The following is a 25,720-nucleotide window of genomic DNA, read 5'->3' on the forward strand; positions in this document are numbered from 1 at the left end:
GATGGAACATGGAGGCTGAGAAATACATGACCAGCCATAGCAAAAAATTAGTTAACTAAATGCCAGCCATAGTAAATGTTTTGTTGTTGTTGTTAAACTGTTGGGAGTCAGAAACCCTGTCTATCTATTTCAGGTCTTTGAGAAATCTACTAGTCTACCATTTGCCCCTGATCTATACTACCTTTCATGCTTTCAGGTGTCTTCCTATGTAGGTAGAATATCTGTGTAGAGAAATCATAACATAAGCTCAAATCTGGGCTGCATATTGCTTAATTGCTCAAATAAAAGAAGATAATTGTTGTTGCTCTCTGTTTTAGATTGCAGTGCCTTTCTACTAATGGATGCCAGATTACAGATGATGCAGTAAATGCCTTGATTGAAAAGCATGGGAAAAGGTAATTCATATACCAGCAGTAACTGCACCACAATACGAGTAGAAAACACTGCATTTTATTTATTTGCTGTTGTTGGCATAGATAAGAACATAAATGGATCAGACCAAGGCCTATTTAGTCCAGCATATTGTTCTTGCAGTAGCCAACCAGATGTTGATGGCTCAAAGTAGAATATGAGTGCAATGTTGTTGTTGTTTAGTCATTTAGTCGTGTCCGAGCCTTTGTGACCCCATGGACCAGAGCACGCCAGGCACTCCTGTCTTCCACTGCCTCCCGCAGTTTGGTCAAACTCATGTTCATAGCTTCGAGAACACTGTCCAACCATCTCGTCCTCTGTCATCCCCTTCTCCTTGTGCCCACAATCTTTCCCAACACCAGGGTCTTTTCCAGGGAGTCTTCTCTTCTCATGAGGTGGCCAAAGTATTGGAGCCTTCATGGATCACTGCCTTGCCGTGGCGAAGGGGCTTCAAAAACTCAGAGAAGCTATGAGCTATGCCGTGCAGGGCCACCCAAGACGGACAGGTCATAGTGGAGAGTTTTGACCAAACGTGATCTACCTGGAGTAGGAACTGGCAAGCCACTCCAGTATCCCTGCCAAGAAAACTCCATGGACAAAGACAACAGGCATGAGTGCAATAGCATGCCATAATTTACAAATCGTTATCAAAGAAGCAGCTGATATTGTAGAGACATGCTTTGTTGCAGCTGGGGCAGGTGAAGGCGTCTGGTTGTGCTGATGTGGATACACTATGGGGTTTCTTCTTTCTGCACTCCTTCCAGCACTCCTTCCTCCTCTGGTCACTGCTATAGATACATGCCTGGGCTGTCTGTCTTCAGGCATAAAGGTCATCTGCAGGGGATTGCAACATGGCAAGGTTCGTATTGCCAGCTTTCATGTCATGTCATCTTTGTGTTGCAGACTTGGTCTGCCAATTAGCCCAGTGCCTGAAGCCAGCTCCTCATAGAACACATCCTTGAGGATTCTGCCATCTTCCATTCTTTGGACATGACCAAGCCAGGAGTGGGCTTGGGAGAACACAGCTTTGTTTGAAACTCTGTCCTGCCATGTGATGCCCAAAATTTTCCTGACACAGCACATCTGAAGCATCACCCCTGACGGTTGTAAGTTGCCCATGACTCACTTCCATAAAACAGAGTGCTGAACGCGCAAAGCCTGGTAGACCTTCATCTTGGTGTTGGCTGTTAGCATCACATTCCCTCATACCCTTTTTCTAATTGCCCTCAGAACAATGTTGCATTATTGAGGGATAGTGCCTTAAATTAGCACAAACTTTCAGTTGCAAAAGTAACCGCTTTTTACATTTTGCTTTGAGCTATTCCTTGGAAATAGTCATTTGGCCAATTCAATGCCAAATTATTAAAGCTGAAAGTATGTACAAGGTGTTGGGGTTCTGAACCTGTATTTAGTTATAAAAATGAAAAGGACAGGATTTCTTTTTTTTTTTTTTTTAGAATTCACACTAACTTCTCAGGTACAGTTTTCATTTGGTTGTGTGTTTGCCTAGAAAGTTTTAGTCAATAAATACTGTCTGTCTCAGGCTGGCTACGACTCATATACAGCAGGTGCCTGCCCAGGGCAACAAAAAGTTTAGTGGTTAATGTTTTAAAATTAATTTTACCCCTATGATGCATTTTATCCAAGGTGTGCTAACAAGACAAATGAAGACAATGAACTTATTAAAAGGCATGTAATATCATGGGAAATGAATACAATGCAAAACCATTGTTAACAGATGGTAGCCACCGTCTGTCAAAGCTTTGCATATTTCTTTCTCTCTTCAACCTCTGTTCATTTTGCCAGTTTTAAGCCAGTCAGATCTATATTCTGTAATTACAATTTTCTTACAATCCCTTTTACTTTATGCCTCACCCAGTGCTGCCTTGGAACTTTAAAGAGAATGTGCAATAAATATTTCCCTTCGTATTAACCTCTGGCCTTCAAATCATACCTGCACCTATGTTTGTCATCATATGAGCCCTATTCAGGTGTTCTTCAAAATCATGTTGGCAAAGTCACGGTGGGAGAATTCTGTTTCCAGTTACTTGGCAGTCCTGCATGTGTAATTGGGTCCATGAATTACAGGATTTATGTTATCGTCTATGGCATCCAAAAACAGAAACATTTAGTATTTACATGAAGGTGCAACTCCCAGCAGGTTCATTTACAAATCAATAAGAACTAAACCCATCCTATACCGTGAAATCTGGAAGGTAAGACATGCCAAGGCTGAACTATTAGGCTATTTTATAAAAGGTAAAGGTAAAGGGACCCCTGACCATTAGGTCCAGTTGTGACCGACTCTGGGGTTGCGGCGCTCATCTCGTTTTATTGGTCGAGGGAGCTTGTCATGTGGCCAGCATGACTAAGCCGCTTCTGGCGAACCAGAGCAGTGCACGGAAATGCCATTTACCTTCCTGCTGGAGCGGCACCTATTTATCTACTTGCACTTTGATGTGCTTTTGAACTGCTAGGTTGGCAGGAGCTGGGACCGAGCAATGGGAGCTCACCATGTCGCAGGGATTCAAACCGCCAACCTTCTGATCGGCAAATCCTAGGCTCTGTGGTTTAACCCACAGCGCCACCCGCGTGCCAGGCTATTGTATATATGTGCATGAATAAAGAAATATGAGTTGTGGGCCCGTCCCTACTCTTCCACATAATTCTAGCTTGTTTGTATTTCATTATATCTTAGATACATAATAGTTTTTTCATAGTGGTTAGAAACAAAACCATCATTATACACAGTCTGTAAAGATCTGGCTGCTCCAATTATTTGTTGTATGAGATCATGCCCACATATACTTCTGCATTATAAAAAACCAAAACCCCATTTCTTTCCATTAAGAGGCATCTTAATTTAGATGGGTCATTCTACTTAGGTGGTTCATTCTGCTTAATATGTATGAAGTATCTGAATCCAAGAGGTTCTTTTGTTGTTGAAGCCTTTGGACTTGATGTTCCGGGCTGTTTATTTGAGACTCTGTACAGGACTGTCTGGGAATTGCTTTTTGTACTGCTCTGTCTAATCTGTATTGATTTGCTCTAATTCCTTCAATATTTTCAGAATGCTGGCTCTTTTTTCCATTTTGGATAATTTATGCTTAAAGAATTGTATTTTATTAATTCCTGTGAGTAACAGTTCCTATTTTTAAAAGCCTACTCATTGCAAAGACAACAACAAAACAAAATACGGGAGGTTTATCTTTTTAAATTAAAGAAGAAGGTATTTCAAAACTGAGGAATGGGAGCTTTCAACCCAATGCAAATAGCAGCTCTAGAAGAGTGATTTTCATCAGGACCACAGCAGGGGAGGGAAAGATTAAATGCTCCATCAATGCCTGCTACAATCTTGGTATCTGAAGAAGTGTGCATGCACACGAAAGCTCATACCAAGAACTAACTTAGTTGGTCTTTAAGGTGCTACTGGAAGGAATTTTTTGTTTTGTTTTTGCTACAATCTTGATAATTATAACCCCCCCAGCAGCTACTATATTCCTTTTTTAAATTCACATTAAATGTAAAGATGTTTTGAATATGTTATGTCTAGTTCAAGCTGTAGCGACGCGGGACGGGACTAGCCAGGCTTTTTGCCCCAGGTAAAGCCTCCTGAGGCTCCCAGCCTGTGTATGTGTGTACACAGATGTGCAAGGGAGGTCTTTGACCTATGTGAAATAAAGCCTAGTTTCGCCTCTGTTCAATCATTACTTTGCACAGGGCTTTCTCCCCCAGCAGGAACTCACTGGAACTTAGTTCTGGCACCTCTCAGGTGGGCGCCATTTCCATTATAAGAGAACGAGGTAGGCGTTCATGGTGAGTTCCGGCACCTCTTTTCTAGAAAAACAGCACTGACTTTGCCATTTAAGCCATTGTGCCAGTAGTCATAGGGTCAGGCAACAGAACCCCAGGGCCCAATGTTAGGGAAGACACTGTTCCCTTCTAATACTGTAGCACCTGACTTCAGACCTAACATGGCACCAGCAGCTATGTGAAGTGACATAGAGCCAAAACGAGTTTTCCTTGATATCTCCAGCGTCAGATTTACATGAATATAATCTGCTGAGAAGTTACTTTTTGATTGTCATGGCTGTAAAATTAGAACAGAACAAGACACAAAATACCTTATTTTAAGTGGCTTAATCAGTATTGGCTCCTTGCCTTGATTGTTAAAAAGGTGCTCTCATACGATGACTGATTTCAACAAGGGCTTCTTTCCCCATCATAATTTGACTTCTTTTTCTTGCAAAATTTCAGAGCATGGCATGGCATAGTGCGATGATTCTTCTTGCTGATGTGTTTACACATGGCAGATGCACTTTAATGATATGGAATACTCCAGCTGAGTGCAATAAAAGCATACGATGAATTTGTGTTTCAGCACAGAGTGCAAGTATGACTGCGAAGACATCTGCGATAATGCAGGAAAATATAACAGAGCCGCTTAAGACATGGCAGGAGCAACACAGCCAGGAGCTACTGATAAATAAATCAGAATGTCGCCCGCCTGATTTGCTGTCGCACATTTGTTTTTCTTATTGTTTTCCCAGAGTTTCCTTAGGTTTTCACTTTATGAAAAATATTTTTAACTTCCTTTGTGGGTACAGCCTACATGGATTTCTCTCTGGTGAAAAGCTGGTTCATACTTTGGGCCCTTCCAGGAAGTTGTTGATTGCAGGATCTCCCACAGATACATTTTTTTAAAAAAAGTAGCCACACAGTGTAGTTGGCATCAAAATGTCAGGCTGTATTCTCCCCCCACCCATTTAATCTGGATTTAACCTCTCTGAGGCAAATCTAATAAAAATATTTAAAAAAACCCTGCTGACAACCAATCACTTGCAATATTTCAGTTTGCAAATTAAGCCCCATCTGGAAGCGTTATTTCAGCATATCTGAATTGCTTAACTGCACATGTTCTCACATTAATCTACCACTTTTAACAGAACCCACAGTCTGTCACCTGAGGGCCAAGCTGGACAATATGTAAAAAGTGTGAATGCATTTTATGTATCTGGTTTTTAAAGTAAATAAACAGCAACTACTCAGAATTAGAACTATGATGTGTTGGAAGGGGTGGGTTAGTCCTTTACCTGTGCATGTTGATTTTGGAAAAAATGGCCCCCTCCCAAAGTTATTATTCAACAAGAAAGAGAAGCTGCCATTGGCACTTCGTAGGATGTTGAATAGGATGCAGTTTTCCCCATGTGCTCCATGATTTAATATATCTGTTCTGAAGTTCATGACACTGCACACGTAACAAATATGTCACACAAGCTATTTACTGTTAGGGAACTTAACTGTCTCAGTTCTGCCCAGCTTATACCATGCTGCCTGCCTCTAGCTTCAAATGAGGAGATTTTCAGGGTTTTCTATATAATTGTGTTTGGCAAGTCAATGGATTCTGGTGAAAATCTTCCTTGTAAAAAAATTATTGTCTCTGTGTTGGTCCAGTTATTGTGATGCCTCAGCTTGGAAAAAAATGTGTCACAGTTGTAATATTCATTAAGGTGCAAACCTTATTGAAAATGGTGAGACTTCTAAGTAAATATGAAGCTGGCTGCTCTGTTAATCAGTAGTCTCGTTGATAAAGGTCCAGGGTACCAAAGCATATTATAATTGGAATTTCATGAAGATAGGCAAACAGTGTTAGTTATGTACCTTGTTATACGTCTTCACCCACATCAAGATCATTTTTACCAGAGGAAATTCTGAACTGTGGGTCGGAAGAACAAAACTTGAAATTTGGACTGCCTTGACCAGTTTTCTACTGCAAATGCACATATTCACTGAAGTGCAAAAGTCTGGAGGGAAAAGGCCCAGCTGAGCTTTCACTGATCAGATATGTTTACTGATATGGGGACAGGCCACAAGCACAGAAAGTTGTGAGATCTGAAGTTTTGAAGCTACAGCTTGCAGCTTAGATTTTCATTTATTGCTGCCTCCTGATTTTAGTCATGAAGTGATGCTCCCTTCAAGTAATGAACTATATGACTTCCGGAGGTGGCGCCAACGGTAATGGCGGTCTCCTTCTGATTTTGGAGGGGGAAGCTCCGCGGAAACGGGTCGTCCGCTACGGCGAAGCGGAGACCCTCGTGAAAAAATCGCAGACAGAAGAAGCCTGCGACCGTGGGACTCAGCGGGCACCGTTAGCGCCCCCCGAATTTGCGGTTCCGGAGCGTAACGGGAGTTTGGCGCGGTGCTGTGAGCTCTTTCCGTGGGGTGAAGCCGCAAAGCTGTTGCCGGAGAGCGCCGACCTTTTTCCTGCGACCATTCGGCTGCCAAACAACTACCCATGAGTAGGTGAAGTTTTAAGAATTTGGGACTAAGGGGGAAAAAGTTTGAATTTGACACTGAACTGGGAAGGCGCAACCAGGAAGTCCGCCTCCCGGACTTGTTTAAGATTTCAAAGCAAAGACTCTCAAAGCTAATGTTTTGGAGAGTGGAACTGCTAAAGTCTAAATCTGAGCATCAAAGAGAAGAATTCCCCCCCAAGTAAAGAGAGGGGGGAAGAAGATAAGTTGATCGTTTCCCTTCCATCCGCGGAGTGGGAGAAAAGAGGAAACTATTGAACTCCCGGTAACGGGCTGTCAGGCTGCTTAGAAACTGCTATACTGTTACATTGAAACTTGCACTACTGAGAGACATTGTAACTTTGGCAAGATCAACTCTGTAAAAAGTGATGTTTCTTGAAGGTTTTCCTATGATCTGAAACTGTTGCTAGTTTTACAAGGGGACACTTTGGAAAATTGGAAAAAAGACTTGTAAATTGTAACTTTAATGGCGGATACAGTGTCCCCCTAGAGGAACATTGAGACTGTGCATTCACTGGGGGAATTTTCCATTCTTGGCTTTGGGGATTTTCCACGGGAAGAGCTGACCGTGGGATTGACCTTGATTCACAGACAGAAGTGGGATGACTGGCAGGACGACAAGGTCAGCTAAGATTAAAACACAGCAGCCCAGTATAATTTCTCAGCATCACAGATCATCTGTTCCTGACCTTCCTGTGACACAGGAGGAAGACTTTGACCAAACTAGGCCTAAAGGAATGGCTTCAGGAGAGGATTTTACCTCAGTGTTAAATAAAATCTATGAAAAATTGGAAGGCCTAAGCAAGCAAGTTACTGAACAATCAACTAAAATTGACCAAAACGCTGCTAGTATTAATAACTTGAGTCAGCAAGTGAATTCTAATGCACAATCCATTAGAAAACTACTGGAAGAATCTGCGTCAAACTGAAAAATAGCTGAGGAGGCAAAGGAAAAAGTGGTGGCTGTGGAAGAAGAAATTAAACCGATGTGCAAACAGATTGGGGAACATCAAGCACTTCTGTCTATGATTGATTTGAAAGATAAACAGAATAATCTGAGGATCAGGGCAGTACCAGAACTTGAAAAAGAGAATCTAAGCGAGTATCTCACACAGGAATTTGAAAAATTTTGGGCATTGGAAGAAGATAAAGACTTTAAGATAGTAAGTGCGTTTAGACTTGGAAAGGGAGCGAGGAAAAACAGATCGAGAGATTGTTTGGTCTCCCTCAGAACAAAGGAAGAGAGAGACAAGATATTGAGTGCGCACTTTCAGAAGACTCTTGAGATTAAAGAATCAAGAGTGGAAATTTATAAAGACACCCCCAAACATATACTGGAGCTTAGAGCTAACTACGGAGATTTAGTGGCCCTATTGAGAAGTAACAAAATTGTCTTTAGATGGGAATTCCCCCAGGGGCTGTCCTTTACCTTTAAAGGCAAAAAGGTTAAAATAAGATCAGTTGAAGACAAGGAAAATTTTTTGAGTGACCACGAAGAAGGCCTTCAAAAAGGAGCTGGGGAAGAATTAAGAGCCTTAAGACCAGGAGTACTAGGTTCAGCACTAACACCTTTGGGATCTGACAAACCAGGGAAAGTGATACCACCGTCAAAGGAAGAAGAACTTTTGGGAGCAGTTGGAGGAAAATAGAACTACCAAACCATGTCTCTGCAACTATTAAGTTGGAATATTCATGGTCTGAATTCCCCAGAGAAGAGGAGGAAAGTCTTTCATTTATTAAAAAAGGAACAATTGGACTTAGTTTGTCTATAGGAAACACATGTGATTAGGCTACACAGGAAAGTATTGATTAACAAAAGATTGGGCCAAGAATTTATTTCTTCGGACAAGGTTAAAAAGAGAGGAGTGGTTATTTACACAAAAGAAAGCCTATCACCAAAATTTGTTTTTAAAGATGAACAAGGAAGAATTCTAGCAATTGAAATCCAATTTCAAGGAGAAAAATTTCTGATTCTAGGAATCTATGCACCAAATGAGGGGAAATCGGAGTTTTACAAGAAGTTACATGAGACATTGCTGGACTATATGGATTATAACATTATTATGATGGGAGATATGAATGGGGTGGTATCTAGGAACATGGACAAGGCACAGAGACAGATAGTAACAAAAGATGGCAGACTACCGAAAAACTTTTTTGAACTGACTGGCAATATGGACTTAAGTGACATTTGGAGAACTAAGAACCCCTTAGGAAGAGAAGGCACATTTTTTTCTGAGGCCAAAATGACATGGACTAGAATTGACCAAATATGGATAACTAGAGAACTGGCACCTAAGATAAAAAAGGCGGAAATTTGCCCAAAAACTTGCTCCGACCATAATGCTGTAAAGATGGAAATGAAATTAACACCAATCGGTTCCTTCAGATGGAAGATGAATGACACCCTACTAAGAGATCAAGAGGTTACTAAGAAGGCCCAAAAGACCTTGAGAGACTACTTTGAAGTAAACTTGAAAACTGCGGTTGAAAAAAGAGTAATCTGGGACGCAAGCAAAGCGGTTATGAGAGGGTTTTTAATTCAACAGAATGCAATTAAAAAGAGAATCCAAAATGAGAAAAAGGATAAAATTCTGGAGAAAATAAAAGAAGGGGAGAAGAAATTAAGATCTAAACCAAAGTCACAAGAGATTCTGAGAGAAATTAAGTTATATCAAGTACAATATATGAAATTGATAAATCAAGAAGTAGAATGGAAAATTAAACAGATGAGACAAAAGACGTTTGAGTCGGCTAATAAATGTGGAAAACTGCTAGTTTGGCAGTTAAAAAAAGACAGAAATTAAATACTATTACAAACCTTGAGATAGAAGGAAAGGACATTCAGAATCCAGCAGAGATCAGAAGGTGCTTCCAGAGATACTTTAAACAACTTTACACACAAGGGCCACAGAAAGAGACTGATATAGATCAATTTTTAAGAACCAACGGATTACAAAAAATCTCTCAAGAAAATAAGATAATGTTGAACCATAAAATTACAGAACAGGAGATTGAAGGTGCCATTCAGAATATGAAGCTGGGGAAATCTCCAGCGCCGGATGGGTTAACTGCAAAATATCTTTGAAAGACTGGTTAATTCAACCATTAAAGCAGGTATGCAATGAGATTTTGGAGGGGAAGAAGGCGCCTGAGTCGTGGAAAGAAGCTTTTATTACACTTATACCGAAAATTGAGTCTGAAAAGAAACAACTTAAGAATTACCGCCCCATATCCCTGTTAAATGTGGATTACAAAATTTTTGCTGATATTTTGGCTAATAGATTAAAAAAGGTACTGGCTGAAGAGATACATAAGGACCAAGCTGGCTTTCTCCCAGGTAGACACTTGTCTGACAATACAAGAAATATAATTAATATTTTGGAGAAATTACAAGTGAATATTAACACAAAAGCAGTTTTAATTTTTATAGATGCGGAGAAGGCCTTTGACAATATTTCTTGAAATTTTATGAAGAAAAATCTTCAGGGAATGGGGGTGGGACAAGGGTTTGAAAATGGTATAAATGCAATTTATTCAGAACAAAAGGCCAAATTGATAGTTAATAATGTGGTGACAGAAGAGTTTAAGATAGAAAAAGGAACACGACAGGGCTGCCCTATCTCTCCATTACTTTTTATCTCGGTCCTGGAGGTTCTCCTAAACATGATTAGAAGGGACCGTCTGATTGAAGGTATCCGGGTCGGAGTTAAACACTATAAATTGAAAGCTTTTGCAGATGACCTGGTTTTGACGCTACAGGAGCCAGAATCTAGTACGAAAAGGGTATTAGAACTGATTCAAGAATTTGGTCATGTGGCAGGATTTAAGTTGAACAAGTTTAAAACTAAGGTGCTTGAGAAAAATCTAACACCGATAGAGAAGGAGAGGTTTCAGAAAGAGACAGGCTTAACATTGGTTAAGAAAGTAAAATATCTAGGGGTTTTTATGACTACTAAGAATTTGAATTTATTTAAAGATAATTATGAGAAATGCTGGTCAGAAGTAAAAAAAGATTTAGAAATATGGTCGAATTTGAAGCTTTCCTTGTTGGGTAGAATTGCAGCTATAAAGATGAATGTATTGCCAAAAATGTTATTTTTGTTTCAAGCATTGCAAATTGTGGACAAGATGGATTGTTTCAAGAAGTGGCAGAGAGATATTTCTAGATTTGTCTGGCAGGGCAAAAAGCCCAGAATAAAATTTAAAATATTAACTGATGTAAAGGAAAGAGGTGGGTTTGCCCTGCCAGACCTTAAACTTTATTATGAATCAGCAGCATTCTGCTGGTTGAAAGACTGGCTGCTTCTTGAGAACACAGATATGTTGGATTTAGAAGGTTTTAACAATACATTTGGATGGCATGCATACTTGTGGTACGACAAGGTAAAAGCACACAAAGCATTCAAAAACCATATTGTCAGGAAAGCTTTGTTTAATGTCTGGATAAGATATAAAGATCTATTGGAAAACAAGACCCCAAGGTGGTTGTCACCAATGGAAGCAAAGGCTCTGAAAAAACTCAATATGGAGGCCAATTGGCCGAAGTATTGGGAAATATTAGAACAAGAAGGAGACAAATTGAAACTGCAGAGTTTTGAGAAATTAAAAGATAAAGTGCGAGATTGGCTTCATTATTTTCAAATAAGAGAGGCTTATAATTCGGATAAAAAAATTGGATTCCAGGTGGAGAAATCAAAATTGGAAACAGAACTTTTAGATCCAAAAACTAAGACGCTATCAAGAATGTATACCTTGCTGTTAAAATGGAATACACAGGATGAAATGGTGAAATCTGCTATGATTAAATGGGCACAAGATATTGGTCATAATATTATGTTTGCTGACTGGGAGCAGTTGTGGACCACCGGTATGAAATTTACGGCATGTAATGCCTTAAGAGAGAATATTATGAAAATGATATATAGGTGGTACATGACCCCAGTCAAGCTCGCAAAAATTTACCATCTGCCCGACAACAAATGTTGGAAATGTAAAGAGATTGAAGGTACTTTCTTTCATCTCTGGTGGACGTGCCCAAGGATTAAGGCTTTCTGGGAAATGATATATAATGAAATGAAAAAGGTGTTTAAGTACACTTTCTTGAAGAAACCAGAGGCCTTTCTCCTAGGCATAGTCGGCCAATTGGTGTTAAAGAAGGATAGAACTTTCTTTATGTACGCTACAGCAGCAGCAAGAATATTCATCGCAAAGCATTGGAAGACACAAGATCTACCCACCTTGGAAGAATGGCAGATGCGAGTAATTGACTACATGGAGATGGCAGAAATGACTGGCAGAATCCGGGATCAGGGAGAAGAGTCGGTGGAAGAGGATTGGAAGAAATTTAAAGATTACCTTCAAAAATATTGCAAAAATTTATGAATGCTAAGATGATGTTGGTTTTAAAAATAATATGGCATTAGTGATTAAGTTATGGTAAGAATGAACTAAAAAGGGATGAAAGATTGGAGACATACTATGTTAAGTTATATAATTAATAATGAGAACTGAAAGAGGGTAGGGATTTGCTGAATTTGATTGGAAAAATGGGAACACAAGAAAGGGAGGTGTGAGGAAGTCAAGAACCAGGGCTAAACAAATATAGAGTTAAAGATGGATTTTCTTTTGTTTATGTTTTTTCATTATTTTTTTTCTGTATTGTTTTATTATGTATTCTCTGTTTTATTTTTTGTGTATTTTTGTTATTTTTGTTCTCTCTTTTTATGATGTATGCATTTTTATGTTTTTTCTGTAAAACCTTAATAAATATCTTATTAAAAAAACAACAAGTAATGAACTATGAACTGTTGTGCCTTTTTACAAATTAACAAAGCCAGAGTTCATTCAGAGTCCCTTGGTTAAAAGATACAACATTTCTGTTTGCCTTCCTGCTCTTGCTTTGACCAAAATGTTTAGTTGTAACATCAGAACTTGGATACTAAGCCACATGACTATAATGTACAGTCATTTCCCACGCTTGGTTCAATAAATCCAGTGGTTCCCAGACTTTCTCCCTCATGGACCACTTGACATCTGCTGAGGGCCTTGGCACTCCACTTGATGACTTGTCCACCTGCTGTAGCAATTGCGCTAAGATGCTGTATGATTTCAATTGTGTTTTTATTGCTTCTTTTATTTGTTTTTCTTTATTCCCTTCCTCTTGCTCTGTTTTTCGTGCTCCTACTCCCCTCTGCTCCTTTCCAGTTAATTCCCCCCTCCTCCTTTCACTTCTACGCCATCCTGCTCACCTTGTGGGTGGGCTGCCAAGTTCCTTGAGCAATGGAGCGGCCACCACACCCACGATTCGCAGTGGCAACTCCTGCCATTCTTCACAGACATGCTGTGGGCCACCTAAGTGAAGCTTGTGGATCACAGTTTGGGAACCATTGGCATAGTTAAAGGGGAAAGTTTGCTTTCCCACTAACCGTGTCCTTGAGCAGGGCTGGCATTGGGTATACGGCATCTTTGGTCACCTGCCTGGGCTTTCAACCCAGTCTCTGAACCTCCTGATTCTGTTGTGCCATCTCATAACTCTTGCTGCCTAGGTGCCTAAGCCAGCTGTCCGCACCCCGAGTTAGCCCTTACCTCCTTCCCTCTATCTATGCTAACTATTTACTTGCCAACCTGCTGTTTTTAGATGGAAGCAAATATATTTTTTTCCTGGTTAAACCAAACACACCCTTTACATCATTGCACGTCATTCCATCCCACCCTAATGTTCTAAAATGTTTCCCCCTTGAAGTTTAATCTTTGCAGAGTATTTTTGTGGTATTGAAATACCACAGTCAATCTGTACACCAATACTTGGGTCTGCCACCAGTTAACATTCTAAGCTGCTTCAAATCCTGATCACGTTAATCAAATGGGCAGCCATTTATTGACTTTAGCAAGGATTTGGGGTTAATGAAAATATATTGCGGTTTTACTTGGTTTTGAGGTCAGGTTGGTGAGGCTGGTTAAGATTTATTCTGTTATTAAAAGAGTTATGACACAGATTCTTTCCCTCCCTCCTTTTTCATCTTGGTTAGTTCCTTTTAAAATAGAATTCAGTATTGTATTTAATTTCACAGACATTTTGTAATTGCAATTCTGCAGATATTCTGTTTAAATTTCTTCTTTCCCCCCATATTCTGGAAGTGTAATTATAACCATTTACTAATAATACTAATAATAAATGGAGGAAAAATATGCTAAACATATAACATAAGCCTTCTATATTGTATATTTAATAGCATAAGATGCCTCATACTTTTATGGCATCAAAAAAGTAATAGCTGGTGTTGCTGATCTTGGTGTGAACACAGGGTTATTCTTTTTATAGCACTTCCAATTTGTGAAATTGCACAAATGAACCTATTTAGAGCATTTGAGATACAATTTCATTAGTAGTTTTATCATCTACTTCCTTAAGCTGTTTCATATTGGAGTTGTGGAATCAATACAGTTATGATACCCATATGCAGCCTTATTTTTAAAAAATATATAAACATTCTGAACAAGTTTATTAAACAGTGGTGGTTTTAATGATCATTGAACTGATAATATTAGAAAACCATGTTACTTTTCTCTATCGTGTCTTTTCTAGCCTTAAGAAGCTGGAAGTACTTGGATGCCATGCTCTTACTGACAAATGCTTGAGATCCGTGGCTGTGAAGTGTCCAGATCTAGAGGTGCTGAACGTTGGCAGAATTCACAAGATTACTGAGGAGTGCCTGGCTAAAGTCATAAGCTCTATGAAAAAGCTAACTAGTGTTAACCTTACGGGGCTCAATATGGTAAGCAGGTAGTCCCCCCCCCCCTTGTTCCCCTGTCTTCATTTGTGTGGAATAAATTGTTATGTGTGTGCTGAATGTGGGCAAAAGAAAAACATAACTCACGGGTATTCATGAATTCAAGGCTCACATGTACAGGTTACAAGTTCTTACTGGAAATCTGAAATCCCACTTAGCACTTTTCAAAAAGTTCTAGTTTTCAGTGCTTTGAAGTTAGGTTACAAAATGGTGATAGCAAGGTGGGCGGAGACTTCTAAACCAGAGGGTGAGTTAAAAAAAAAAAGGGGCCACAAATGGGATATAACAGTTTTCATTGGAATTATGCTTGTGACTATATTCAGCAGTGACTGAAATTTGCTTGTGGCAAACTGTGAATGGTTTAAATCAAAGTTTGCCACCACAAGTTGAGTTAATTCCAGCACAACGCTGATTTATTATTAAATACAGCATATTGTCCAACTGTGATATAGCATCAACCATGTTCATGCGCATGGAGTGCAAATTAGGCTAATTGCATTTAACTTGCCTGCTGACGGATGAAGTATTTCAGCATGAGGACTCCGTCTGTTGACGAAACTACAGAGGGAAGATAGATGTGGTGGTTTATTATAATTATTACTGTAATGCAAAAGTCATGTTGATATATATATATATTTCATGTTGTCTGTGATTGTGTCAGAACTGCGGAGGAGAAAAACAGCAGTGAGCTATATAAAAGTTTATTGCCATATGACTGTGCATTCTCAGTATTTGTTTTCTTAACAGCTGCTATTTTGCCATTTTATGCGAGTACGTTTTTTGAGTAGGTGGTTTTTATTTCACAGCAGAACAAATCTTGCAGCGACTCAGGAAAAGTGCCTCTTGTTTTGCGTAGGACTGCTGTGGTTGATAAGACTGTCACAACTAGCGTAGCCAACTGGCCAGTCTGACTATTACATATCTATTGATGCATTCCTTCCTTTTCAATTGGTTGAAACTGCAATAGAGAGGCCTGCATGACAGTGGCAATAAGGTTGTAGAGCTGCACTAGATGAAGAATGCTACCCAAATTGTTGTGTTTCCTTTTTCTCTCTCCTGTTGGGCTACAGGTGAGGGATTGTGTTGTACATTTAATTGTGAAGAAATGTCCTAAACTGGAAAGTTTGGTTCTCAATTCATGCTCCCAAGTAACTGATATAAGCCTTTTAGAAATCAGCATTGGCTTACCAGCAATCAGGTATGTTTGAAGACTAGCTATTGTAAATGCATTTGTTATTCAATGGTGCAAGTAATCTTTCAACTCTAGACTTAAAGGTCTTACAGGCCACCAGCACACCAGACTTAATCGTCTAATGAAGAACCCTTTTATAATACTTTGGGGCTTCAGACCTCTCCTGCAAAGTCCTGCCCTGGCCGCATCATTATTGTTCTCAGGTGTTTTAAATCACACTGTCGTTTTTTAACCCTTTGGGTGATGTGGTGTTCCTGCTTACAGGAGCATGGCATGATTCAGTGTTTGTGGTGGATGCCATATACGCGCAAAACGCAATCGTAAAATAAAAATATTCATTTTACAGAGAAGCATGCAATTCTGTAGTAGCCAAGCAAAACACTGCACATTTGGTACCTCATTACATGACACTTGGAAATGCATGGCAATGTACAATTATTAATGATTTTTAAAAGTAGTTCAGGGCATCTTAGATTCTAAATGCTAGCTTTTGAAAAGGAAATCTCATTATAGTGTTCAAGTTGGAGTGCTACTTGAGAGTGAAATTTGCACTGCAGTTAGGGTTCCCAGCATTATTTAAAGTCCCATGATACAGCTTTAAACATATAGTTCAGGTGGGGCCTAACAAGGGAAATTTACCTGAGAAATTGGGATGGAGCATATGATAACAAAACCCATTCTCGTTGGGGCCATTACACCATTCCTCAACTGACTTTGGAGAAAGGTGATTCCCCAATAATGGCAGTCTTTGGAAAGCCCAAAGACAGTGATTGGTGTGTGTAGAATGACTTTTTAAGGAACCATTTATCTTGCTTCTAAAACAGAGTTAGTCAGTTATTTGAGTAGCATGGAATTTTGTCAGCATTATTACCACTTAATCCTTGAAAGATTGGCTTTTTCCTGGCTGACGACCGATTGTATTCTTAGATTGCCTTTGATTTCATGAGTTCATGGTGATAAGTTTGAAGGGTAGATAAAACTGGCTTGTACTCATAGTTCATTGTTTTATTTTATACAGTGTTCTTATTTGATAACACATTCAATATATTTATTTGGACTGAAGACACACCATCATAAGTATTTTATGCATCATCTCCTAATTGGTTAATTAGTTGTCCAACAAACCATGTGGCAGAGATAAAGTAGAAAGCTTTTCTAAAATCATTATGGATTATTTACAAGATGCTTTACAGCAGAGTGTTTTATTACAGCTTTATGATTTTACCTTGCGATATGAAATTGTTTAAATTAATACTGCAGACAAGAGAATCAAAAGCCAAGTTTGGAGATTTGCTTGTTCAATGACCACAAATGAAACAAATGTACTTTAATTTAACTTTCTCTTTTCCCCCATTTCCTTTTTGCAAGTAATGAGAGTTTTGTACTATAAAAATAATTTTCAGTGTTACAAGTGGTGACACAGGAAACATAAACTTGTGAATCTCCTCTTTGGTGAAATGTGTGAGCTCTGTGCACATCTGTGCAAATTCCTGCTTCCCATCTTACCTGGGAAGTGTTAAAAGGGGAAGCTCAAGTTATTCCTCTGTAACCATGTATAAATATTGTCAGGAACTGCCCTGACACGATGTCATGACACAATCGGTAAGGTGCACCCATCCTTATGTGCGTACTTGCTAGTTTAGTCTGCTACAAGGTTGGATCATAAACACCAACCATGTACTAAATGGAGCTGCCATAACTACTTTAAACACTTACCTCTGATCTACATAATCAGCTGATTGCTATATATGGATGCTGGTTTTTTCTTTCTTTCTTTTTAAATTGCTGCAGGTACCTGGATGTTAGTGGCTGTAAAGAGGTCACTGACATTGGAGTTCAAGCTTTGGCGGGGAGATGCCGGAAGCTTTCTTTCCTTGATTTAAGTTCCACTGCAACCAGCAAAAGAGGGTAGGGTGTTTGAGGACATTTTGCAAGTGACGTGTTCAAGGAAATATGCAATAAAAATGTAATCTGACCTTCAAACAGTAGCAGCCAGTAATGGTACGGTGGAGCTGCCCTCCTGACACCCATGTTTCTGCAGCCTGCCTGGGGAATGAGACAGGGCGGGACAGTTCAGCTCCAAATTTGTGGTTTGAACTGATTTATTTTCAGGCAAAATTTGGAGTTTCACTATCTCCCTTTCAGGCTACGTACCTTGTGCTACTGACACATCATATGGCTGTTGTAGAGCATAAAGACTATTTCTGATTAGTTTATTATCTACATTTAAAAAGGAGAGTGGTTTTTGTGGTTGCTAAAGTAACCTGGTGTGCATCAGAGGCTACTAAGCTCCAGTTATTACCCGTAGGTGCAATTTGTAATCTCCCTTTTCATCATGACTGGATTTTCACCCCCAGAAGCTGAGGATCTGCTAATTAAGATCCAGAGTGGAGAGTAGACAAAATAACCTAAGAGCTTTTCCCCGAACCCTTCAATTTCCCATTCTGATTTGCAGAGCATTAAGACTGTTTCCTAGGTAGCTATGGCAACAGCTATATAATTGTAAGTGCGTTATGTTATTTAGATGCATTCTAGCACTGCTGGACAATCCTGGCTTCATCTGATTGGTCTGCTCTGTTTAACTTTTTGATTCCATTATTTTCAGAAATGTTTCCAGCTGCTTCTCATGTAGCTATTTTTCTTCTATGAACTAAGTGGATTTAAATGTCACAGCACTGGAACATGTCCTCCTTGCAGTTATTCAGACTGCAGCACATTCAGCTAAATTGCTGTAATAATATTGATGGACTTTCTTGATTGCATTGCCCTCCACTCCCACTGGCTGCAAGCAGATCAGTATCTTGTAGCAACAGGCTCTGAAATACTTGAATAATATTATTTTTATTAATTTATTAAGTCTCATCTGTAAATCTCAGGATACAAAACCATGCATAATAAAAAAGAACAAAAATAAACCAATAACCCCCTCTCCCCACCCAAGCTGCATCCTTGTTAAGTATATTGAAGCTGATGGTTAATGAATGTTTTGGACATTTAATCCAGAGACTGCCAACCTGGAACCTCTGGGTGCCATGAAGGCCTTCACTGGGGCCTCTAGGCTAAGCTCTCAGACTCTAAACTAGCCCTCCTGGAAAGAAAGCTATGAGGTGAAATGTGCAGGTGCCCTTCTAAACAATTTCTAAGCAATCTAGGTAAAATGAGCTGGTCTGGCTGTTCCCGTCTGTCAGTGTTTTTAAGCAAATGAGTGGAGTCAGAGCTAAGTGAGTTGTTTGGATACCAGACAGTAGAAATCCCTGGGATCCTAAGAGCTTCTATTTTCTGCTCCCCATTAGTCTGCTTTCCCTGCTTCCATCTTATTTTTTTAGCAGACCTTGGAATCTCCATGGTTTCCCTTCCCTTTTTCCTGGCAACCAGGATATACTTTTCCTGTGGTGGTTTTCACTGAGATCAGGTACTCCTTGGAAGTTTTGGGGTTTTTTTGCAAATACTAGTACACAGTAAGTATGGGTGGGTGTTAAAAGAGGACTTTCCCCAAATGGCAAGTGCAAAATGTGAAAACGTTGCAACAAGACGCAGGGATATATCCTACTGTACATGAAATGATGTCCCTGCACTCCTTAAGAAGTCACTGGTATGCATTGCTTACTTCAGAAATAAATCTCCTTAGGTTTAATGGGGAATAGTCCCTGGAAACTGGGCACAGAAGGGCAGCTGAGCTTTTGGTTTAGGATTCGCATTAGGGAAAGCAGAGCACTTGTGACTTTAACAGCTGTATGTCTACAATCAGGACCAGCAGGATATAACTGACTTCCTATGATAAACATGAGGTTCTCTAATTCTGTGTTATACTATGCCCCCCATGCCAACTACGGTATTTTGTGACTGGCACCCACAACACTCTCCCAGAATTCAAAATGTACCAACTGGTCCATCAAGGTTGGTAACCCTGGTGTAGAAGCTAACCTCTTGTATGTGACCTTCAGAAATGAACGACAAAATAAATACTTTATGGAGAAGCATGAAACAAAGTTAAGAAAATGTGAACTGTGGCTTCTCCTACAGCAAAGCCCTTCATTGCTAATTTAAGGAGTGCAAATGCATCACATCCTGTAGAATACATATACCCCCAAAATGTCTGAATCATCTTGCAAATAAGTAGCTGGTCTTTAAAGCATGAAATAGCTTTTCACCTAGTGCTGTGTCCATCAGGAATAGGTGACCTTTGATGGTTTAGAATGTGCTGTGTACTTAATCCGAGAAGTGACTTCATAGAGCAAAATTGCTTTTCAAATCTTACTTCAAAAGCGGAACTTAACTTGTAGCTTGTGTCTTGTTTATGGGCTTCAGGGTTTGCCTGTTGGCTAGCTTCTGCTTCAGGACTTTGGAATGTGTGAAGCTGAGTTTGTGCAAGAATATCTCCCTGGATGCAGTTGTGAAATTATGTAAAAATTGCAAAAGGTGAGTGTGACTTCCTCTAATACAATCCAGGTATTGATGATTTAATTGATTTAATAGTAAAGGGACCAACAACAGGACCCTGCTGGAACTAAATTACCAGGAAAGGTTTCGGTATTTGGAGAAGAAGAAGAGTTTGGATTTGATATCCCGTCTTTCACTCCCTTTAAGGAGTCTCAAAGCGGCTAACATTCTCCTTTCCCTTCCTCCCCCACAACAAACACTCTGTGAGGTGAGTGGGGCTGAGAGACTTCAAAGAATGTGTGACTGGCCCAAGGTCACCCAGCAGCTGCATGTGGAGGAGCGGAGATGCGAACCCAGTTCCCCAGATTACAAGACTACCGCTCTTAACCACTACACCACACTGGATGGAGTATCCTGGAGGAGGGCATGGCTTGACTGGAGCAGAAAACCATTGCACTGTTTTATTACAGGTTCCATTTGTTTGCCATAATGGCTAAATGGCGCCTCCATGTGCAGAGGCAGAATGAATACCAGTTGATGTGGGGCAGCAGTAGTGCTATCAGATTCATGCCCCACTGGTCGCCAGAAATTGCTGTCTGAAAGAGAATGCTAGATTTGATGATCTTTTGATCCATCTTTAGCTGTCATTTTCAGTGATAATATGAGCAGGCGATGGAGCTGTAATCCACCCCTAGGGCTTTGTGCCCCTTGATGTTCATGTGAGCAGGAACTCCATGCAATTGGACTTCCCAGGCTGTGTATGGCCATATGTAGGGGCCCATTTCTTGCATTCAAAGGAATGTGAAGTTGCTGAGGGAGAGGCAAGGATCCAAAACAATGTTCAGTTTATTCAAACCTGCATTAGGAAGAATTCATGTGTGTGTGTGTGTGTGTGCGCGCGCGCAGATTTTAATGCCCTGTAGTTTAGATTAAAGGCAGTGAGTGTGGTGTCATATTGCATTCCAGAGCAATTTGCATTCCAGACCTTTATTGTTTGTTTTATTTTGTAGTGTGAGTAACCTTAGTCTCCTTTGAGGTAAATGAATGGTGAAACCTCCATTAAACATTTCCTCATTTAACAAATTCTTTAGAGATACCGTAATGCTATCCTGCCTTTTTATTTTTCACTTGTTGCTGCTGTTTGGCTATTTGCTGGCTGGCTGGCTGGGGATCAGGACAATGTAGGTGGTTTTGATATTATACGGTTGAAGAAATACACCTCTTACTTTTTGCAGTGCTTCAAGTAAGTTTTTTTACCAGCGGAAGAAGAGCTGTTAGTACAGAAGGAGACCTGGCAACAAGAATCAAGAATAACAATCAAATTTTAGTTTTCTTGTGGATAGAGTTTGACATCTCTCAAGGTGATAGGTTGAGAATTCCAAAAAGTGCTGGCAGTCTTCAAGCAGGAATATTTCAGGCTCCTTTCACTGGATTTGCAAGGAGTTAGCACATTTGTTTCTCCAGAGATAGTGGGCTAGCTCTGTGAAGTAGGAAGCACCTTTTAAACATTTATGTTGTATGGGAAGAAAGAGAGCTTGCCTCCTCCCCTCTGCTTCCCTTTAGTTTTCTCTTTCCAAATTCATAACTGCCAAACTGGCTTCAAACTGTGTCTCTGCCGTCTCTCCCAGCTCTTGTCAGTTATTACCCAGTGAAGGCAGAATCCTAGTCCATCAGGAGAATATGCCTAGCTGTTAAGAACATAGAATGCTGCCTTATATCAAATCAGATCATGCTCTCTAGATGTTTTGGGTACAACCTCCATCAGCTCCAGCCAGTGATCAGGGCATAGCTGTCAACCGTCCCTTATTTGGCGGCACCATGTCCACTGCTGTCCCTTATTGATGATGTCCCTTAAATTTCCCAAGTTTCATGCTCGCCCGGCTTGGGAGGGAAGCAGTGGCTCGGGGTCCTCTGCCGCGAGAGAGCGTGCACGCACGAGCTGCCATGTCTCAATCTCTCCCTTTTCCCCCTCAGGGGCGTGTCATGAGGAGACAGGTGGTGGCGGGTGGGCAGGCAGCTCCTCTCTTGCGAGACTTCCGCTGCGCTGCCAGGGGAAACTGGAGGCGGCAGCGGCGGCTGAGGAGGCGGCCTGAGGGAAGAGGAAGAGGAGGGGATGGGGAGGGACGCAGAAGGCCAGCACTTCAGCGGCTGCCGTGGCACCGCAACTGCCTCATGCTGGGCTTGCGGGCGAGAGTCTCTCTCCCTCGCCCCCCCCTTGGGCGAGGAGGGGCCGATGGAACTCCTCACGCCAGGACGACGGCAGCCCCGACGTGCTGCTTAGCATACCCTCCAACCACTGCACCTTTCTGTATCCCTTTCATAACTCTATTTTTTATAAATCATTTGTCCATCCATAGTTCAAATTTTACTACAAGTTTTCTGTCAATCCTACCAATGTATGTAACTCTTTACAATAGCTTTTCAACTAAATTATAAACTTTCCCCATTCTTTATTAAAGAGGTCCTCTTCCTGGTTTCTAATTCTGCCTGTAAGCTTTGCCATCTCGACGTCGTTCATCAGTTTTGTCTGCCACTCTTCTTTGGTGGGAGTTGTAGACTCTTAGGATCATCTAGTCCAAGCCCCTGCAAAACACAGTCAGTCGCAGCAAAAGCAGCATGGCTCCATGAGTGCCGGATTTCTGTATAAGCTAAGCAAAATCCCTTATTTTGGATGCTGATCCCTTATTTTCGAGGCTGCTGGTCCCTTATTTTCAAATCTGTAAGTTGACAGCTATGGATCAGGGATGATGGGAGTTGTAGTACAAAGCATCTAGAGGGCATCAGGTTGGAGAAAGGACGTGTACACTGACTGGCCGCAGCTTTTCATGGTCTTTTTCAGCTGTACCTAGAGATGCTGAGGACTGAACCTGGACCTTTGGCATGAAAAGCCTGTGGTCTACTCATTCTGTCACCACCCCAACTAAAATAACCCCATTAACAGATGATAAAACTCTATAAACTCCCAGAAAGTCAACAGCTACTTGGTAGAGGCTTCAGTGGCCCACGTAATGCACGTTTAGCCTGCTATCTGCAGAGAATCTTACAGGAAGGGCCCTCTGGCGTTTTTTAAAAGGAAGCAACATATTTTCGGGGACTTATTCTGTGGCTGCCAGATGACTAGTAAAATAAATTAATGAACTATCTACAAATGTTGTTTTCCCCCCCAGACTGAAGATACTTCATTTATATGGTTGCCACTGTGTGCCTGATCTGGACTCCATTAAAAGAATCAATAAAAACGTTGAAGTACTGCATGACCTGACAGCTACTAAATTGTCATCTGAATGAGGAACTTCACAAAAAACAATTTTGATTCAGCAAAGAGATAGTACATTAGTTTTTCCTGCTCAGAGTTTTATTAAGAAGACATACAAATTTATACTTGGGGAAGGTATAGAATCTACCTCTACTTTAATCCAGATACTATCTCTGCTGCTACTGTGTCTTCAATATCTGTGAAATAAGAGAGGAGAAATGTGTCTACTTTGCACAAGGCTGTTGCAAGAGATACAGTTTAACATAATTTGAAAAAGTAGAATAAACAATAAGCATAAATTGTGCTTAAAGTGTTTGACTTAATTCATATTTTATTCTTTATTTAAAAGCATGTGTAGAAGAAATATGAGGAATGGAAAAGCTATCTAGACACATGTGAATCTGCCACATACTACAGAGGTCCTAAAAAAGGTAACGGGACCCCTGACCATTAAGTCCAGTCGTGGCTGGGGTTGCGGTGCTCATCTCGCTTTATTGGCTGAGGGAGCCGGCGTACAGCTTCCGGATCATGTGGCAAACCAGAGCAGCGCATGGAAACACAGTTTACCTTCCCGCCAGAGTGGTACCTATTTATCTACTTACACTTTCATCCAAACCGACATTTGGCTTCAACAAAGGAAAAGGCTTTCTCTGTTGATGCACTCAGATTATATTATATTATATATATTATATTATATTATATTATATTATATTATATTATATTATTATATTATTATATTATATTATACACCCCCACACCCTCAACTTACTCTGGTTAATTTTTCAAAAAACAAATAAATAATGATTTTCACGTTAGCTGCATTTCTTTCTGTGCAAAGAAAAGTGTGATAGAACTGTTTTAAACAAACAAACAAACAAACAAACAAACAAACAAACAAACAAACAGGACAATCCAGTTACATAGGTAAAACTGCTTCAGCTCCCTAGCTGAATCTACTTTTTTTGTATGTGCTTAAGATGTGTGCAGGAAAACATGGTGAATATAGCCAAACACACTTATTTTTGAATTGTGAATCACAAGTAGTGGACCACATTTAAGTCCTGGTGATTGCAATGAGTGAGGCAAGAGAGGATAAAATAATAACTTTAATATATATGTTAAGAGTTATTTATTTATTTATTTATCGACTTTTTCTGGATTGGGGTTACTGATCATAATTTCCAACGTCACAAAACTGGTGCTAGAATCATCCAGTACTTGGAAATTCTAATGTTGAGCATTGGGGTGCCTAAATATAGTAAATATGGAGTAAAAATGGCAATGAGTCCACAGGAAGTGCGCTAATGATTACATGTCTTATTTGACACCACAAAATTGGTGCCATGATTGCCTACATGAAACAGTTTGAGAGATTTCTGAAAGCTTCATTATACTTTTGGGCAGTGCTTTTTTTCTTTAAAAAATGTTTAGGGGTACTCTCGTTTTGACTCAAGGAAATCAGCATTTTATAGTTCAAATTGGGAAAAATAAATACAGTAAATGGACAAAAGTACAAAGATTCACAAAATGTTTAGGGGTATGCGTCCCCACAGAAAAAAACACTGCGTTTAGGTTCTAAAGCTAGTTGAGTTTTGAAACTGGAATTTTATTTTACAGTGAAATAGGGTAGAAAAACGTCTTACCTCAATGAATGGTTGGTTTGATATCTATGTTATAAGTAATTAAGCTGCTCCTTTCCCCTTATGGGGTACCCAAGAGCCCATATAAAGTCCTTTTGTAGGTTCGCTATTGGTAGGAGAAAATAACAGAGACCAACCAGAGAATATTGAGAAGCAAAGCAGCTAGTAAGTCTGATCTTTATTAACTGTTGCAGCAGGGTGCTCCCCTCACATGCAGGAAAGGAGGAGGACCCAGAACAAAGGTGTGCCCACCCTTATATAGACATTTTAAATTGCCCACCCTGGACTCCAAGACCACCCCCAGAAACACCATACATACATCACAGAAGAGGTGTAGCCCAAGACCACCCCCCAGATACAACATACCTACATCACAGAAAAGGCGGTCTACAACAGAAACCTGAGTGCATTGTTTTTACCCTGTCTGCCAGATTACCTGTTAATGGTCACTTGACTGGATTACCTGGGGAGCCTGGCCATTCTTTTGTAATGATAATACTTAATTCCTGAGCCAGGTCACAGGCTCACCCTATTCACACCTTAAATGTGCCCTTAAGGCAGGATTTGTGAGGACAGAGACAATGGGGAGGTTTCTGCATTTCCTTCGACCTTGTAGAGAAATATTTGAGGTGACTGAAAGAGTCAAAATGGCTTTAGGACTTTTCCTACGGGTTTCAGAAGGGACGTGGGTGGCACGGTCCCTGCTCCTGCCAACCTAGCAGTTCGAAAGCTCG

At 40.3% G+C, this 25,720-nt stretch overlaps 1 protein-coding gene across 3 annotated transcripts in view; it reads left to right on the forward strand.

Moving 5' to 3' along the window:
* Window positions 1–23,650, forward strand: part of LOC128423245 (uncharacterized) — a 48,494-nt gene extending 24,844 nt beyond the window's left edge. For 2 of the 3 annotated variants that reach the window (XM_053408185.1, XM_053408187.1), the window contains 6 exons: window positions 318–395; window positions 14,314–14,503; window positions 15,589–15,716; window positions 17,502–17,618; window positions 20,019–20,129; window positions 23,258–23,650. In XM_053408185.1, the coding sequence (XP_053264160.1) occupies window positions 318–395; window positions 14,314–14,503; window positions 15,589–15,716; window positions 17,502–17,618; window positions 20,019–20,129; window positions 23,258–23,378 (745 nt within the window). In that variant the 3' untranslated portion in view covers window positions 23,379–23,650. Of the gene's footprint in view, window positions 1–317; window positions 396–14,313; window positions 14,504–15,588; window positions 15,717–17,501; window positions 17,619–20,018; window positions 20,130–21,325; window positions 21,862–23,257 lie in introns of those variants that run through there. The other variant, XM_053408186.1, reaches the window with a different exon arrangement.
* Window positions 23,651–25,720: the final 2,070 nt, after the last annotated feature.

This window comes from Podarcis raffonei, chromosome 11 (genome assembly GCF_027172205.1).
Source record: "Podarcis raffonei isolate rPodRaf1 chromosome 11, rPodRaf1.pri, whole genome shotgun sequence".
Taxonomy (NCBI): domain Eukaryota; kingdom Metazoa; phylum Chordata; class Lepidosauria; order Squamata; family Lacertidae; genus Podarcis; species Podarcis raffonei.